This window comes from Macrobrachium nipponense, chromosome 45 (assembly GCF_015104395.2).
Source record: "Macrobrachium nipponense isolate FS-2020 chromosome 45, ASM1510439v2, whole genome shotgun sequence".
NCBI lineage: Eukaryota > Metazoa > Arthropoda > Malacostraca > Decapoda > Palaemonidae > Macrobrachium > Macrobrachium nipponense.
Window position 1 is genome coordinate 3,299,147 of NC_061105.1, and position 16,271 is coordinate 3,315,417.

At 43.7% G+C, this 16,271-nt stretch overlaps 1 protein-coding gene across 1 annotated transcript in view; it reads right to left on the reverse strand.

The window, feature by feature from the left end:
• The window catches only part of LOC135214286 (T-complex protein 1 subunit gamma-like), a 31,374-nt gene extending 16,147 nt beyond the window's left edge, over positions 1–15,227 (reverse strand). Inside the window, exons 1-4 of the mRNA XM_064248415.1 lie at positions 15,083–15,227; positions 9,846–9,907; positions 9,437–9,613; positions 1,934–2,088 (exon numbers count right to left, since the gene is read on the reverse strand). Coding sequence (XP_064104485.1) covers positions 1,934–2,088; positions 9,437–9,613; positions 9,846–9,907; positions 15,083–15,113 — 425 coding nt within the window. The 5' untranslated portion in view covers positions 15,114–15,227. The remainder of the gene's footprint in view (positions 1–1,933; positions 2,089–9,436; positions 9,614–9,845; positions 9,908–15,082) is intronic.
• Between the last annotated feature and the right edge of the window lie 1,044 nt (positions 15,228–16,271).

The window sequence follows — 16,271 nt, forward strand, 5'->3', positions numbered from 1 at the left end:
ATTCTTAGTAGTGAAGAACGGTGTGCTTCACCCTCTTTTTCTTCCTTCCTCAGTTTCTAAGTCTTCTATTTCCTCTTCTTGCCGAAGACACATCCTGTAAACCAAGGTCTTGCTGCAGAAAATCTTCTCCAACCTCGCGGGAAGAAACCGGCTCCTGCCGCCTGCGTCCTGCATCCTTCTGAGCTCCGAGGGTACGTCCTGCGTCCTGTTCCGGAAGCTTGCGTCCTGCGTCCTGCTCCGGAAACTTGCGTCCTGCTTCCTGTTCTCGTAACTTGCGTCCTGCGTCCTGCTCCCGTAACTTGCGTACTACCCGAGACTCCGAAGCGTGATGAGAAGGAGGCAAACCATCATGCGTCCTTTTAGATGACTTGACGGGGAGAGATGCGTCCTTACGCCTCGTAGGAGGAAGTTCCGATGTTCCCCACGATTTGTTTAACTAAATCGGCTAACCTTCCTTGCATCTCTTCAAGGAAGTTCCTAGTCTCTGTTTCCTGGCGGGAAGTCTGAGCAAGCGGAGAACGACGATGAGAAGGATCATCAAAACGAGAAACTCGATCTTGAGTTCTACGATAAGGAGAAGATATCGGAGATACTGCTCCGTATTCAGAAGGAGGGCTCCTATCCAGAGAACCGTCGTATACATGAGGTCTTGCGTCTTGTCTTGACTTAAAGGATCTCCTTCTTTTAATCGGAACCACCTCTTCCTCATCACTAGAAGAGAAAATCTCGGGACTACTCCACCGTTCTTGAGGGTAACGCTCATCTTGAGAACGACGTACGGTCTATGCGTCCTCTTCAGAGGACGCGAAACTTCCGCATAACGTCCATACTTGCCTGACGCAGCACTATCTGTAGAGGAAAAACACTTCCCAGTGTCGCCTTTTCTATGACGCACTGCTGCAGCCTGGGACGCAACAGGACTGCCTGAAGGGACGACTGATCGTAAGGGAACCCCTCTCGCCTCCCTTCGACTGTCGACATGCCTTCTCCCTTGGGTCTGGGAGCTTGGCAGAGGCCTAGGTCTAGGAGCACGAGTGAGACGATCAGCCGCCCCCTCCACTACACTGACACTTTCAAACGTACCCACTTTGTCTGTAAGACGCTGAATCTGATCGCCATTGACGCAAGGGCGGCAAACACTTTCACATAATTAGTATCCTCAGAAACAGCAGCAGGCGCAGGAGAGACCTGAGGAGAAGGATTAACAACTTCTACTTGGGAAGAAGGGGGAGAAATAACAGAAGTATTCAAGGCCTTACTAGAAGATCCTGACCTCTCACTCCGAGACACCGATCTTCTTACTCTATCCTTTTCTAGTCTCTCAACATATTTGTGAAAGTCTTCCACTCCTTCTCATTTAAACTTTCACACTCATTACATCTATTATCCCAAGTACACAAAACCTCTCTACACTTCTTACATACTGTGTGAGGGTCTACCGAAGCTTTCGGCAGTCTCACCTTGCACCCTTCTTTCATACACACTCGAAATACTATACCAGAATCAGACATTATAATAACTTCCAATCGCGATTGCCAATCCAACTTTCCAATACGATACCCAATAAACCATCCAAGTACAGCGAAAGTCAGCTAACGAGTTTCGAATTCTAGCAGGGAACCAACAACGATGTTGCCGGTTCAGTGGCAGAAAAAAATCTGACGAAAATGGGAATGATTCCGAGCACCAGCGCCACGTGGGACGGAAGGTGGCGATCACCTGAACTACCAGTGATCTAGCGGTTGCCGCGAGTTTTGAAAATTCTGCCAGTGCGAACAGAGAATATAGCTATATATATACCTGCCAGGTAAGTGTCATACATGAAAACTTATGGCACATTGTACCTCATAAATATGGTGTTGAAAGAAGCATTTGTGATGTTAACATAAATAAAACAAATATTATATGTTATAAAAAAATATAACATACATACCACAGCTGCTCATAGAGGGCATTAACAGCATCCTCAAGGGCTTGACTATAGGCCTGGATAATAACAACTGGGTGCATTTTGTGCTGCAAATACTGTTCAGCCACAGCAAGCATCTCACCGGCAAGGACCACAACACTTGTTGTTCCATCACCTACCTGCAAATGGTAGAAAATGCCTTGTACAAAACAAAAGACAATATGGAAACCTTATACAAATTGAAGCCATTTATGGATACACCTTCAACAAAAGCTGTCCCAGTTGCTGAATCATGGAAACAAGATAATCAACTAGGAATAGATGAATGTGGGATTTTGTGTGAACAAAATATTGCAACCATCTAGTAAGAAAAATGTAGAATAAAATTAAATGGTCCTTCAATTCTTTACATGCTTCTCTGTATTTGTGTGGGAATACAGCAAATTAAATTGTTTCAGTTAAAAAGACCTTGAAGTGTAACATCTCATGATCCTAAAAAGAATGTTTAGCTTATTCAGTTTGGAAAGCAATAGTACTATAGTTAAACAATGAAAATCTGAAATATGATATTGTCATGTTACAATAAAGTTTTATACATACTTACCTGACAGATATATACTTAGCTATAGACTCCGTCGTCTCCGACAGAATTTCAAATTTCGCGGCACACGCTACAGGTAGGTCAGGTGATCTACCGCCCTGCCCTGGGTGGCAGGACTAGGAACCATCCCCGTTTTCTAATCAGAATTCTTCTCTTCCACCTGTCTCCTGCGGGGAGGCTGGGTGGGCTATTAATCGTATATCTGTCAGGTAAGTATGTATAAAACTTTATGTAACATGACAAAATATCATTTTATACATTCAACTTCCCTGCCAGATATATACTTAGCTGATTAGCACCCATTGGTGGTGGGTAAGAGACAGCTAACTACTGAAATAGACAGGTAAACAACATATGTTGTAGGTATTTATAAACCTTGGTTCCTACCTTATTAGGCTGAAGACTTCGCGGCTACTGCCTTGGAGTCTGCTTAGCCTCAAGAGCCTCAGCGAGATAATGATCTATGGCTAAGAGTTCTTGTGGGTCTGCCAATGGGGTCTTATCCACTTACTCGGCAGAGCCTAAAGGCCTTTGTCATTGGGTGCTATTCCACTAACATGACAATACACCTTGTTCAAGGAGCACAAAACCGATCCCGATCACCTGATCCTAACATCCATGTTAGTTCTAAGATTGTAAGGAGTTATCCCCGAACTCCTCACAAACAACCAAAAAACTCGAAACATAATTACACTTTCATTACAAAATATACAAAAAAAATTTTGTACTCCCCTACTAGTCATACATACCCTTGATCCCCTACCAGCAATGACATCTGCTCCCAGTGTGACAGTAGTGAGCTTGCTACTAGAAAACCAAGCACATATCTGACAAGAGGGTTTATGTACGATAAAAACACAAAATTAAGGATCAGTCTTTGCTCCAAGACCCAGTACTGTATCTGCTGATACAAAAGGACCTAGCGAGAAGCACTTCTCATAGGTCACTCTCACGTCCTTCAGATAATGAGATGCAAACACTGAATTGCACCTCCAATATGTAGTCTCAATGATATTCTTCAGAGACATATTCTTTTGGAACGCCAAAGACGTTGCTACTGCTCTTACTTCATGCGTCTTGACCTTTAGAAGACCGAAGGATTCCTCCGAGCAGTTCTTGTGAGCGTCCGTAATAACGCTTCTCACAAAGAAAGCCAAGGCGTTCTTGGACATGAGTCGTTTGGGGTTCTTCACTGCACACCAAAGACCTTGTTGCAGCTCCCCATCTGCCTCTTCCTCTCTAAATAGTATTTAAGAGCTCTCACTGGACAGAGAGATCTCTCTATCTCTCTGCCTATACCAGGTTAGATAGGCCTTTTACCTCAAAACTTCTGGGCCAAGGCTTTGATGGGTTTTCGTTCTTTGCAGAAACATTGTCTGGAAAGAATAGATAGCAGCATCTCCTTTGAACCCCACCGTGGAATCCAGAGCGTGTAATTCGCTCGTACCTCGTTGGCTGTAGCGAGAGCCACCAGGAACAAGCATTTCCTAGTGACGTCGCGGAAGGACGCTAGATGTAAAGGTTCGAATTTATCCGATGAGAGAATTTCAGGACCACGTCTAGATTCCAACTAGGTGTTCTAGGAGTAGCTGCTTTCGAAGTCTCAAAAGATCTAATTAGATCGTGTGATCTTTGTCGTTAGCAATGTCCAGGCCTCGATTCCTGAATACTGAAGACAGCATGCTTCGGTATCCTTTTATTGTCGAGACAGATAGGTGTGATTCCTCTCAGAAAGAGGAGGAAATCGGCAATATTCACTATAGAGGTACTGGAGGAGGACAGCTTCTGACCCTTACACCACCTCCTAAAGACTTCCCACTTCGACTGGTATCTCTTCTCGTCGAAGCTCTGCGGGCTCTAGCGATAGAGCCCGCAGCCTTGCGAGAAAAGCCTCTCGCTCTGACAAGTCTTTCGATAGTCGAAAGGCAGTCAGAGCGAGACCTGGAGGTTGTGATGAAACCTCTCGAAGTGGGGTTGTCTGAGTAGATCGTGTCTGTTTGGAAGCGATCTGGGGAAGTCCACTATCCACTCCAGTACCTCCGTGATCCCCCCCCAGTGAAACCATTCCTGGGCTGGCCAAAATGGGGCTATGAGTATCAACTTCGTGCTCTTCGAAGCTACGAACTTCCTGAGCACTTCCCCCAGGAATTTGAACGGGGGAAAGGCGTAAGCGGTCCCACCACACCCGACCAATCCATGAGAAACGCGTCTATTGCGAAGGCTCTCGGATCTTCTACTAGAGAGCAAAAGGTCTCTATTCTTTTGGAGAGGAACGTCGCAAACAGGTCTATGTGAGGTCTCCCCCACAGGGACCAAAGACTTCGACACACTCTTCGTGAAGAGTCCATTCTGTGGGAAGGACCTGGTTTCTCCTGCTTAGTCTGTCGCTCTCACATTCTTGATCCCTTGAACAAACCTTGTGAGGAGAGTTATGCCTCTTTCTTCCGTCCAGGTTAACAGGTGTCTTGTCAACTGATAGAGGGAGAAAGAGTGCGTGCCTCCTTGCTTGGCGTATGTAAGCCAGAGCCGTGGTGTTGTCTGAGTTTATCTGTATCACCCCGTCTCTGACTATCTGTTCGAAGAACTTTAAGGCTAGGTGTATGGCCACAAGTTCCTTGCAATTGATGTGCCAGGACACCTGTTCCTTTGTCCAGGTGCCTGACACCTCCCTTGCTCCCAGCGTCGCTCCCCATCCCGACTCCGAAGCGTCGGTAAACAACACTGGTCTGGGTTCTGCAGGGCAAGCGATACGCCTTCGTTCTTTTGAAGCTGAGGGATCCACCACTTCATATGATCTTTTACCTCTTGTGGAAGTTGGAAGACGTCCGAGAGTTGACCCGTCTTCCAAACTCCACACCTCTTTGAGGAAAAACTGAAGAGGGCGGAGGTGAAGTCTCCCTAGCGAGAAGAACTTTTCCAATGAGGACAGGGTCCCTAGAAGGCTTAGGTAATCCCTCGCTGAGCTGTTCTTTCTTTCTAAGAAGCTCGAGATTCTCGACAAACCTCGAGCGATTCTTTCTCGCGAAGGATTACCCGAAAAACCCCGAGAATCCATCTGAATCCCCAGATAGACCAAGTTCTGGCTGGGGATCAGTTGTGACTTCTCGAGGTTGACGAGCAACCCTAGCGAATCTATCATGTTCCTTGTTACTTCTAAGTCCTCCAAGCACTGACTCTTCGACTTGGCCCTGATCAGCCAGTCGTCCAAGTAGAGGGAGATGTTTATCCCCTCTAGGTGAAGCCATCTTGCTACATTCGCCATCAGGTTGGTGAATACTTGTGGGGCTGTAGACAGTCCGAAGCACAGAGCCCTGAACTGAAAGATCTTGTCTCCTATCACAAAGCGAAGATATTTCTTTGACAAATGGTGAATGGGAACGTGGAAATAGGCGTCTTGCAGGTCCAGAGAGACCATCCAATCTCCTGGGCGAAGCGCCGACATTACAGAGGCGGACGTTTCCATACGAAACTTGTTCTTTTTCTGTACGAAGCGATTCAGAGCGCTTACGTCCAGAACTGGCCTCCACCCCCCCCGATGCCTTTGGTACTAGAAAAAGGCGATTGTAAAAGAAAATCCCGGGGAGTGTGGATCCTGCACAAGTTCGATGGCCTCTTTTTCCCACATTTGCTCCACCATTTGAAGGAGAGTCTTTCGCATTAACGGGTCTCTGTACCTCGCTGACAGTTCCGAGGCGTAGATGTTAGGGGCGGGCGGTCGTCGAAGGGGATTACATATCCCTTCTTCAGGACCGACACTGACCAAAGGTCGGCTCCCCTTTGTGCCCATACTCCTGCAAAGTTCAGGAGTCTGGCGCCCACTGGTGCTTGGAGGAGCAACAAGTCACTTAGATTTCTTGAAGGGCCTAAATGAAGACCTTCCTCTCTTTTCAGAGCTCTTCTTTCTGGCAGGGGGACGAGCCGCTGCACCTCCACGAAAGGGCTGCTGAGTAGGACGAGATTCCTTCTTAACCGTCGCCACTACCGGTCGTCCTTTCTTGGACGTTTGCGTAAGTAGGTCTTGTGTCGCCTTCTCAGTTAGTGAGCGAGATATATCCTTGACTAACTGAGAAGGAAACAGATGATCTGATAGAGGGGCGAACAGTAAGGCAGTCCTCTGGCTCGGAGAAACTCCTTTCGATAAAAGGGAACCATACACTGATCTCTTTTTTTTTTCAGGAGACCAGCACCAAAAAGTGAAGCCACTTCACCCGAACCGTCCTGTACTGCCTTGTCCATGCAGGACAGGACGCTATGGAGAATTTCTGGGTTCTTCAGAAACTCCGGATCCTTAGATTTGTTGGCCAGAACTCCGAGTGACCAATCCAGAAAGTTGAACACCTCTAAAGTGACAAAAAGTCCCTTTAGAAAGTGGTTCAACTCTGAAGTGCTCCACGTCGCTCTGACCGATCCTAAGGAGTGACGTCTAGAGGCCTCCACTAAATTGGCAAAGTCGGCATCTGCAGAGGCAGGTAGAGAAAGACCCATAGTCTCTCCTGTCCCATACCACATACCTCTCTTCCCGTGCAATCTGGAAGGAGGCATGCAGAATACCGTCTTTCCTAACTCCTTCTTGTTGTCCATCCAAGAATCTAAAGAATGGAGCGCCTTCTTCATTGATATCGCAGGCTTCATTTTCAAGAAGGCCGACGATTTAGCCGTAGCTGAGCTCGAAAAGAGCGAACGAGGAGAAGGAGGAGCCGCAGGACTAAGAGAATCTCCAAACTCTTGTAGTAGTAATGAGGCCAAGACTTTGTAACTAGAAAGTCCCACTCATTAGCAGGAGGTTCGTCGTCAGACAACTCGTCTAACCCTCGATCAGACGAAGGAGAAAGTTCACGTTACGTTTTGAGGGAGAGTCCTTCCAAGACCTCCTATGTTCTGAAGGAGAGGAGCTCCTATTTGGCGAAGAGTCATAACCTCCAGGAACGAGTCCCCGACTCTTGACTCCTGGCTCTTGACTCTTGCCTCCTGACTCCTGCCTCCTGGCTCCTGACTCCTGCCTCCTGACTCCTGACTCCTGCCTCCTGACTCCGGACTCCGGAATCCTGACTCCGGGACTCTGGACTCCGACTCCTGGCTCCGTGACTCCTGGCTCCTGCTCCTGGCTCCTGCCTCCTGATCCTGCCTCCTGGACTCCTGGCTCCTGGCTCCTGGCTCCTGCCTCTCCCTGGCCCCGCCCTCTTGCCTCCTGGCTCTTGCCTCCTGGCTCTTGCCTCTTGCCTGGATGCCTCCACACTCTTGGCTCTGGGCTCTTGCCTCCTGGTTGACTCCTCACTCCTGGCTCTTGGCTCCTGCCTCCTGGGTGACTCCTCACTCCTGGCCGGTGCCAGACGTCTGATTGTTCATCCAGGTTCGTACCGGAAACCTCACCTCGGGTAGGAGTATCGATCCTGGAGGTAGATACCTCCATACGTCTGGAGGATCTTTTAATAGGAAGGGAAGTGTCTTTCCTTCTAGGAGGCTCCTTTGACAGGACTCCTACAAACGACGAAATCTGTTCCTGCATCGCCATCATGAACCTCTTAGTAGCCTCCTCTTTATCCTCTTCGGGAGGAGGGGGAAGGAGGAGGGGAGGAGTCCATAGCCTCCACCTCCTGCCTCCTTCTCACTCTGGTTGAAAGAATGGCTCTTCTTGCCTTCTTAACTCCCGATGGAGACTCCTCAGGGAAGTTTTCAGGGCTCGATCAATAGTCGGCGCCCTCCAACTCCTCTTGAGAGGCCGAGATCGATCGGAATCTCTCCAATCACGTCTCGGTGATGAAGATCCCGACGACGAGAAACACTTACTTAGGACGCTTTTACAATAGCGGTCCTTGGCAGTCTGGGGTGTCACAGAAACCGCCGAAGGGACACCTGATCGGTGGGGATTCTCCACAACCTCCTTTCGGCTTTCGACATTCCTTCTCCTCTGGGCATGTGAGCTTGGAAGAGGTCTAGACCTAGGAGCGTTGCTGAGCCGACCAGATGCCCCCTCCACTACACTGGGGACACTCATATCACTGTCCACTGACAAATCACTAGCCTTACCTTGTATGGCAGCCATTTTGTTTTCCATCACTTTGAAGGCTGCTTTTAGATCTGCAAGTTCTTTCGCTGGATCTACAGGTTCTGCAATAGGAGAAGGGGCTGCAATGGAAGGAGAAGTAGCAATACTTACCCTTGGGGAAGATCCCAAGCTTGGAATTAGTTCAGATCTAGAACTACTTAAACTTCTATGAGAAGCCTTCCTCACTCTTTCTCTTTCTAACTTTTTTAAATAATTAGTTAGATTCTTCCATTCGTTCTCACTCAAGTTCTCACATTCTTTACAAGTATTAGTAAAAGAACATTCATACTCCCTGCACCTCTTGCATACCGTGTGAGGGTCTACCGAAGCTTTCGGCAACCTCACCTTACAGCCTACATTCACACAACGTCTCACAACCATACCAGAGTCAGACATATTTAAAGAAAAATCCAAAATCAAGTCCACAAAACAGTCCACAAAAGCGTATGCCAATCCAACAATCCAGATACGTCACCAAAAGTCGGTCAAGAAGATCAATTGCCGGTGAAAAAAGAAAAACCAATCGAGAGGAACCAACAACAATGTTGATGGTCCGGCGACAGAAGAATTCTGATTAGAAAACGGGGATGGTTCCTAGTCCTGCCACCCAGGGCAGGGCGGTAGATCACCTGACCTACCTGTAGCGTGTGCCGCGAAATTTGAAATTCTGTCGGAGACGACGGAGTCTATAGCTAAGTATATATCTGGCAGGGAAGTTGAATGTATAAAAACATATTGTAACCAACTTTCAACACACATGACAAATTTATTTTCAATCAAATTAGACTCCACATAGATGTTCCGATTACATGCAAAAAATTCTATAGAAACCATCCGTTCCTTTCCACACTGATGACAAATCATTAACAGGTCATCTAACCTCTTCGTCCTGTGTTCTGGCAATTTCAATCAGGTGCTTGGCAGCTGGGTGTTGTACAGTGATCTCTCGCAAGATGGCATTTCCGTCGTTTGTCATGACGATGCTCCCCATGGGGTCTAGCAACATCTTCAACATGGATCTTGGGCCCAGGCAGGTTCTGATGACATCAGCCATACTCTGGAAAATAAGATGCCATTGTAAATCCTTTCTATCCTATGAATAAATAACTTGCAATTATCTGTCAGTTTTATTCTTGAATATCCAACAAATATATGCAAGGATTCTACTGACAGAGAGAGAGAGAGAGGGAGCAGAGAGTTTTTTGAGAGAGATCCTCTTTCTCTTGCTGGTTTTTTTTTATGGCGGGGGGAGGAGAGAGAGAGAGAGAGAGAGAGACTTGCTCATTTACCTTAGCAGCATTGATGTTCTGAAGCTGAACTTTCCGTCCGCTTTCTCGCTTTGCATTTTGACCTGAAAGAGCAGAATTTCTATAAATTATGACTAAAACAATACAGTACTGTATAAAGAAAAACTACCACATAAAATATAACAATACCTAACTATAAGACTTAAGAGTAACTTTCCTTACCTGTAAATTGAACTAATTTGTCAGAAAAATTTTGAGAATAGGCCTATAGTATACTTAGAAAATGGAGAGGTCGCAATATGAACATTTCAGAACAAATAAAAGTAATTTTCCTGCTTAATAAAAAAGTATGAAAATGACATAGGGTAAAAAACCGCATGGTACAGGGGTGGACCATGTACGATCGATGTGTACAACCCCAAAAAAAGTACATTATAACGCGTCCTGACATCGGAGATGGGCATCAGACGCGACTTGTTGTTGGTGAGAAACAGAGCTAAAGACCTCTACTCCGGTGTCAGGACGCATTATAATGTACTTTTCTTGGGGTTGTACACATTGATCGTACATGGTCCACCCCTGTATCATGCGGTTTTTTACCCTAGCTTTCTTTAAACTGAAGTTTCTCCTGCTAATTCAGTATTAGCTAAACCTGATTCTTATTAGAATTGGAATATACAATTTAGGCCAAGCACTGGGATCCATGAGGTAATTCAGTGCTGAATTCGAAACTGAAAGTGACAAGGTTTTAAAGGAAGAAACAGGAAGAAAGCCTTGCAGTTGAACGACGAAACAATTGGTAGGAGAGGGTGGAGAGTAAGATGGGAGAAGTTGGGAGAAAGAGAATATGAACAGAGTCACAGGTACAGTTAAAGGAATGAAAGGGGTTGCAGCTAGGGGTCAAAGGCGCACTGAGAGGAACCTTAAGTATAATGCCTACAGTGCACTGCATGAGGTTCACTGATGGAACTTAACCCCCTACAGGGTATTTCTTGGAGAATGACATCCTTACAATCATTTTACATTAGGGGGAAACATCACAACAGGCCAACCCTCATCACGGTAGACGGGTCTTATTCACTCGATATTTAATTGGTGAAACATGAATACAATTGCAACTCTAAGCATACCATTTAAAAGACTGAAGTTTCGTCAACATATTGTGATATATGAAAGCCCCATACGAACTAAAATAAGCATGTGAGCTCTTCGTAAAATATGTTTTCAAGGCAGTTTTGAAATCCAATATGGCGGCTACGTTTTTCATGGACGGTTCTCATCAGTGACGGCCACCATCTTTCCCCAGCCTTCCCAGCACTCATTTGAACAATGTTAGCGTATGTATGTAACGTTTATTGATCTTACTCAAGATTGCAGTTGTAATCAGCACAATAAAACAACATTTTGTTGCCTATATTAGTGAAAGTATGAAACTTGTTATTCCCGGGGTTATGGTTGGAACTGAATTCATTCTTACCTTGTAATCGGCGGTTTTTATCCTTACTGCCATCACAACTGAAACTCCACAGTGCTTATTTGATTGTTATTATACACATTTTGGTCTCAGTTCACTCCACATTGCACTTTAAACCCGTTGCTGTTCCTGGTTTCTAAGGGCGCGCGCCATAAACACAATTACAAACAGCAGACGACGACAGACGAACGAAACTGCAAAGTTTTATTCCCTAAACGTTTACTTGTTTACTTTACTCGTTATTTAGTTTAAATTTACATTGTTATTTAAAAATTTTGATTTAATTCATGTATATTATCCCTTTTTTGCAACCAAATTACCCCGAAAAATTACAGATATTTCTAACGTAGATAAAATCAAATGTTTCTAACGTTTTCGTACATCTGGCTGCCGAAAACCATAGAGGAACGAATACGGAAAAGTGCATAGAGGAACGACTACGTTTTTTTTTTTTTTGCTTTTTTGTTTTTGCTAGCACTTTTCATTGATTTCAGTCTTTATTAGTATTTTGAATTTCTTAAATAATCGTATGCCAGAAATAAATGTAACCTTTAATGTTTGCATGCTTTAATGTTTGCATGCTAAGAATGGCAAAATCATCGTTGCCACATTAGTGGAGGCTTCACACATACGCCGTTCCATTATCCTGTTAAGCGTCCGCCCTGATGAGCTCGCTGCTAACGTACCGTCACGCTTTTTTTTTTGTAATCAGCGATCATAGCACTGATGATAGTTTTTCAAAGTTAATATTGATTTTTATGCTTGTTATTCATACTGTAATTAACTGTAGGAAATTCTCTCTCTCTCTCTCTCTCTCTCTCTCTCTCTCTCTCTCTCTCTCTCTCTCTCTCTCTCTCTCTCTCTCGGAGTCCAGTCACTCGGCAAAGAAAAGTCATCTTCACTCCCGCAATTGGAAGAAAAAGTTTGTATCATCACTGGAGGATTCAGAACTAGAGCTCTCATCATCAAATAGGTTATCAATATCACACTCCTCATCTAGTATTTGATTGATCTCACCTAAAGAAATATGCCTCCTCTTTGGGACATTCATTGTGAAAGACGCGAAATCCAATTTTTCTCGATAAACGCCCGAAGCGTATTGAAAGAAAACCAACAGGGACAGGCAGTTTTCTAGCATAAGCGACCACCAGGAAAGAGTTGCCAGGCTGGAAATAAGTTTCCCATGTGCTGAGAGTGTTACCAAATGATGTTCCTACACTTTCTATACGAGTAAACGTATTATTACGGGGCTGACGGCTTGACAAGCACAGTTAAAGTCTTGAACGTAATATCCCGTTGAAGGCGCTACCGAGTAGATCGCGGTAAACGTATTATTACGTGGGTGACGCTTAACAGGTTATAAACTGTTTCCATGAATTCTAGTTGTCATAGTAATGCAATAATGATAAAATTGCTTTAATATTTATGTATATATACTTCCAATACATAGCCTAATTTCACCAATTTCAACGTTTTGTGTGTAGTCTTATACCCAGTTTGGAGGGTCAACACATACCGAATGGCAACAGAGAGAGAGAGAGAGAGAGAGACGAGAGAGAGAGAGAGATGAGAGAGAGAGAGAGAAAAGGAAGGCGGAGGAACGAAGAAAGAAAAGGGATGGCGGTGGAGGGGGGGGGGGGTTGGGGAGAGGGTAGGTGGAGCTTTATACGCGTGTTCGTATCCATTTCTGCATAATGGAGTTTTTGTCTCTTGGTACAAGGACAAGTGTCGTTATTCTTTACGATTAGTGATTCACGATACCCTTATAAATTACGGCACTGGGTGTAATGCACTATAGCAAAATCTCGTTCTGTTAAGAGTGTTCGTTACAGAAATAGGTATTGCCCAAAAACCTGCTTGCACTGTCTCTGAAACCCATAGTAGACATGCTGCTTAGTTGTCAATCAAGTTTTTATAACCAAGTATTTTTTACAAGCTAGCTATTGAATAAATTTTTATTTTTCTCAGTCAAAACATATGCCCCTCAATGCTAACTTTCCTCTTTTAACGACTTTCTGGTCATTGCAAATTCGGCCCCATAATTTCTTATGGTGCGAAAACAGACAGAGGCCCATGGACCGAAAACGATTGCGTCACACTACGGCGATAATCCAGCAGTAAAACATCTTCATATATCCAAAAAGTAAATAATAAAGATATATATGCGCATTACGATTATAACAATTACATGTATAGCTGATAACAATCTGCATGAATAACTGGTAAACTGTTCTGCAATGACAGTTGAGTATAGCAATTATTTACAATAGGTACGAAAGTCAAGATGTTGTGACGTCATAATACAGAACTTGAAAGAACGTTCTAATTCAGAAAAATAATTACTTAAATTTGAGTCAGAATCGAGTTACTTTTTCAATAACGAATATTTTCAAATTAATCATCATAAATATGTAAAATATTGATGTTTTACTACTTATTTAAAAATTAGCCAAGAGCACGCTTCTCGTCATCTTCTACCCCAACAGCTGTTTACGCCTGGCTTGTTGTTGATGAGAAATCGTGTTTCGATTGTTGTGATAAAAGTGCTCCAGCGTCTGTGGGTACAAGTGGTGTGCGGATTTATCACAGGAAATGGTTAGTTTATTGACACAAGCTACTCCGTAAACATCGAGATGGCGTCAATCTTCTAAATACCTCGAGTTGTAAGTAAAAATGTTGAACGCGTTTTGGTGAGATTTGCACTACGTTTGAGACCGTTTTCAGTACCCTCTGTTTAAATCTTAAAATTTGGCCTTAATTTCTAACTTTAGAGAAAATACTTACTTCGAAAGGAGAGTAGAGGTCTTTAGCTCCGTTTCTCACCAACAACAAGTCGCGACTGATGCCCATCTCGGGTGTCAGGACGCGTTATAATGTACTTTTTCGGAGGGTGGCTTGCATTGATGGTAGGTGGCCTGCTTGGCCTGCTGTGATGATCTACCCTAGTTTAAGATCGGGAAATCTCCATACAGCTTAACCTCTCGTCTCACCTAAAGAGAAATTGGTTACAATGCCTTTATTTCGGAACATGGGCTAAAAAGGAGTTTATTTTTTACATAGTTTTATTTTTTTTACAAACCCACTGATCATAACCTACAGCCATTAGGTAACCTCTAGCCTATACTACCTAACCATTAGTAACCTCTTGCAAGAGCCTACTATGGGGTAGACTACTATGAAAGGAGGTAGGCTACAGTAAAAGGAACGAAAAGGGTTGCTCGTGTTGGTTGAAGGCACGCTAGAACCTTAAGTAATGCCTCCTACAGGGTACAGAGGACATTAGCTAGCTAACCCCCTAGGGAGCCTACTGCAGGGGAGACTACGAGCTTTCTGAAATTTTGCCCTAGCTACCTAGGTATTACATATATTGCAGGTCTGTACCTTCATAAACCCCAACAATAACCTATTTTCAAATGGTATCAACTTGAATCACGTAAAACAACCCATACCTAGGTATCCATTGTGGGCATCAACTCAGCATGGGGTACGGTACCCTAGATACGATACCCCATGCAAAGACAGTGGTCCCCTCGCAAGTACACCTGTCTTTCCAAACTGTTATCAACATCATACATATAAATCTGTTCGAAATCGAATAATATAAACATAAATGAAAAAAAAAGGCTACATCAGAAAATGACAAGAGACCACGTGGTGGCTTGACGGAACTTTAAATTTAGAGCAGACGGTATTTATACTAAAGTGACAAGAGGGTGACCTCTCATTTCCCCAAAATAAATACTTATTTACGACTTCAACCTGACTTTTATCGATGGAATAGTGAAGTTCGACGAATCGTACTTACTTAAGACCACGATTGGCTGTGGTGCGTTCATCTTTTCGGTGAAATATGAGGCTGATACGAGGGGACGAAGCAGGAGCTTCCTTTAAAAGTTGAATGGCGAGCAGTGATACCATGTTTTCATTTTAAAAAGATCTGGAGATTTTCTGGGAAAAAGTCTGATAAAATCTGTATATTGCACAATTAAAAATTTGGAAAATTTCTAGCTTAATTTGCAAACGTATGTTACCGGAAATGGCATGAAATTTAGAAGGAAAAGCTATTTAAAATTAATCTATTGTGGCAACAATGTTAGCGAGTGAGTCGTCTGCTACAAATAAACTTAAGTTCTCGACTTCTTCTTCTTCTTCTTCTTTGTTTTCATGTAAACAATGACCCTGATGTTGATTATATTTCAAAATATATGAATTACGTATCTTTCCATTCACGAATTATTATCATCATTAGGACGATCTAATATTCAATGTCATTCCAAAGATATAATAGCATAGATTCGAGCAGTTTGTTTTATGGACGGAGAATGTTCTCGTGTGAAAAGCAGTATATTCTAGGTGACATTTTTGGTTTGACACGAGTCCAACGTACCCTGAAAGAGTTAAGTGAGCTTCAGATCATCAATTTATATTCCATCATGATTCAGATAACATTCTGTTAATTTTATAACCCTGAGATATGCTGCTATTGTTAAAAAAATGATTTAGCAGTACCTATACCTAACATCATTGAAGACATAGTATATTATAGGAAATGAAAAAAAAAAAAACTGCTGAGAAAATGGGTTGTGGTTATTCAGTAGCAAAAGCTAAGTAAGTGACGCAGCATTTCGACCTATTATTAGATCACACAGACTCGGGGAAGAATGCTAATTCGAGAAGATTCGAGAACGTTCTTTCTTTCACTCTGGTTTTATGTGGTACAACCCTCCACATGGATGGTTCACTCTCTGGCGGGACCTTGTTACGTTTTCAAAATCAGTTGCTTCTTATATTTTATCATTTTCTTTTCGTGTTTTCTCGGCAGTATCGTAGCTCCTGCAGTACAGAAGTCTTTACTTTTTTACGATAGTTCGTTCGACCTTTACGATAGTTTGCAGAGATTCAGGAAAAAAATATGCGAAAAAAGTTGAGATCTTGAGGCATTCTGCTTTACAGAATGTCGAATGAAGATTAGCTTTTGATCGATTAGTTAGAAA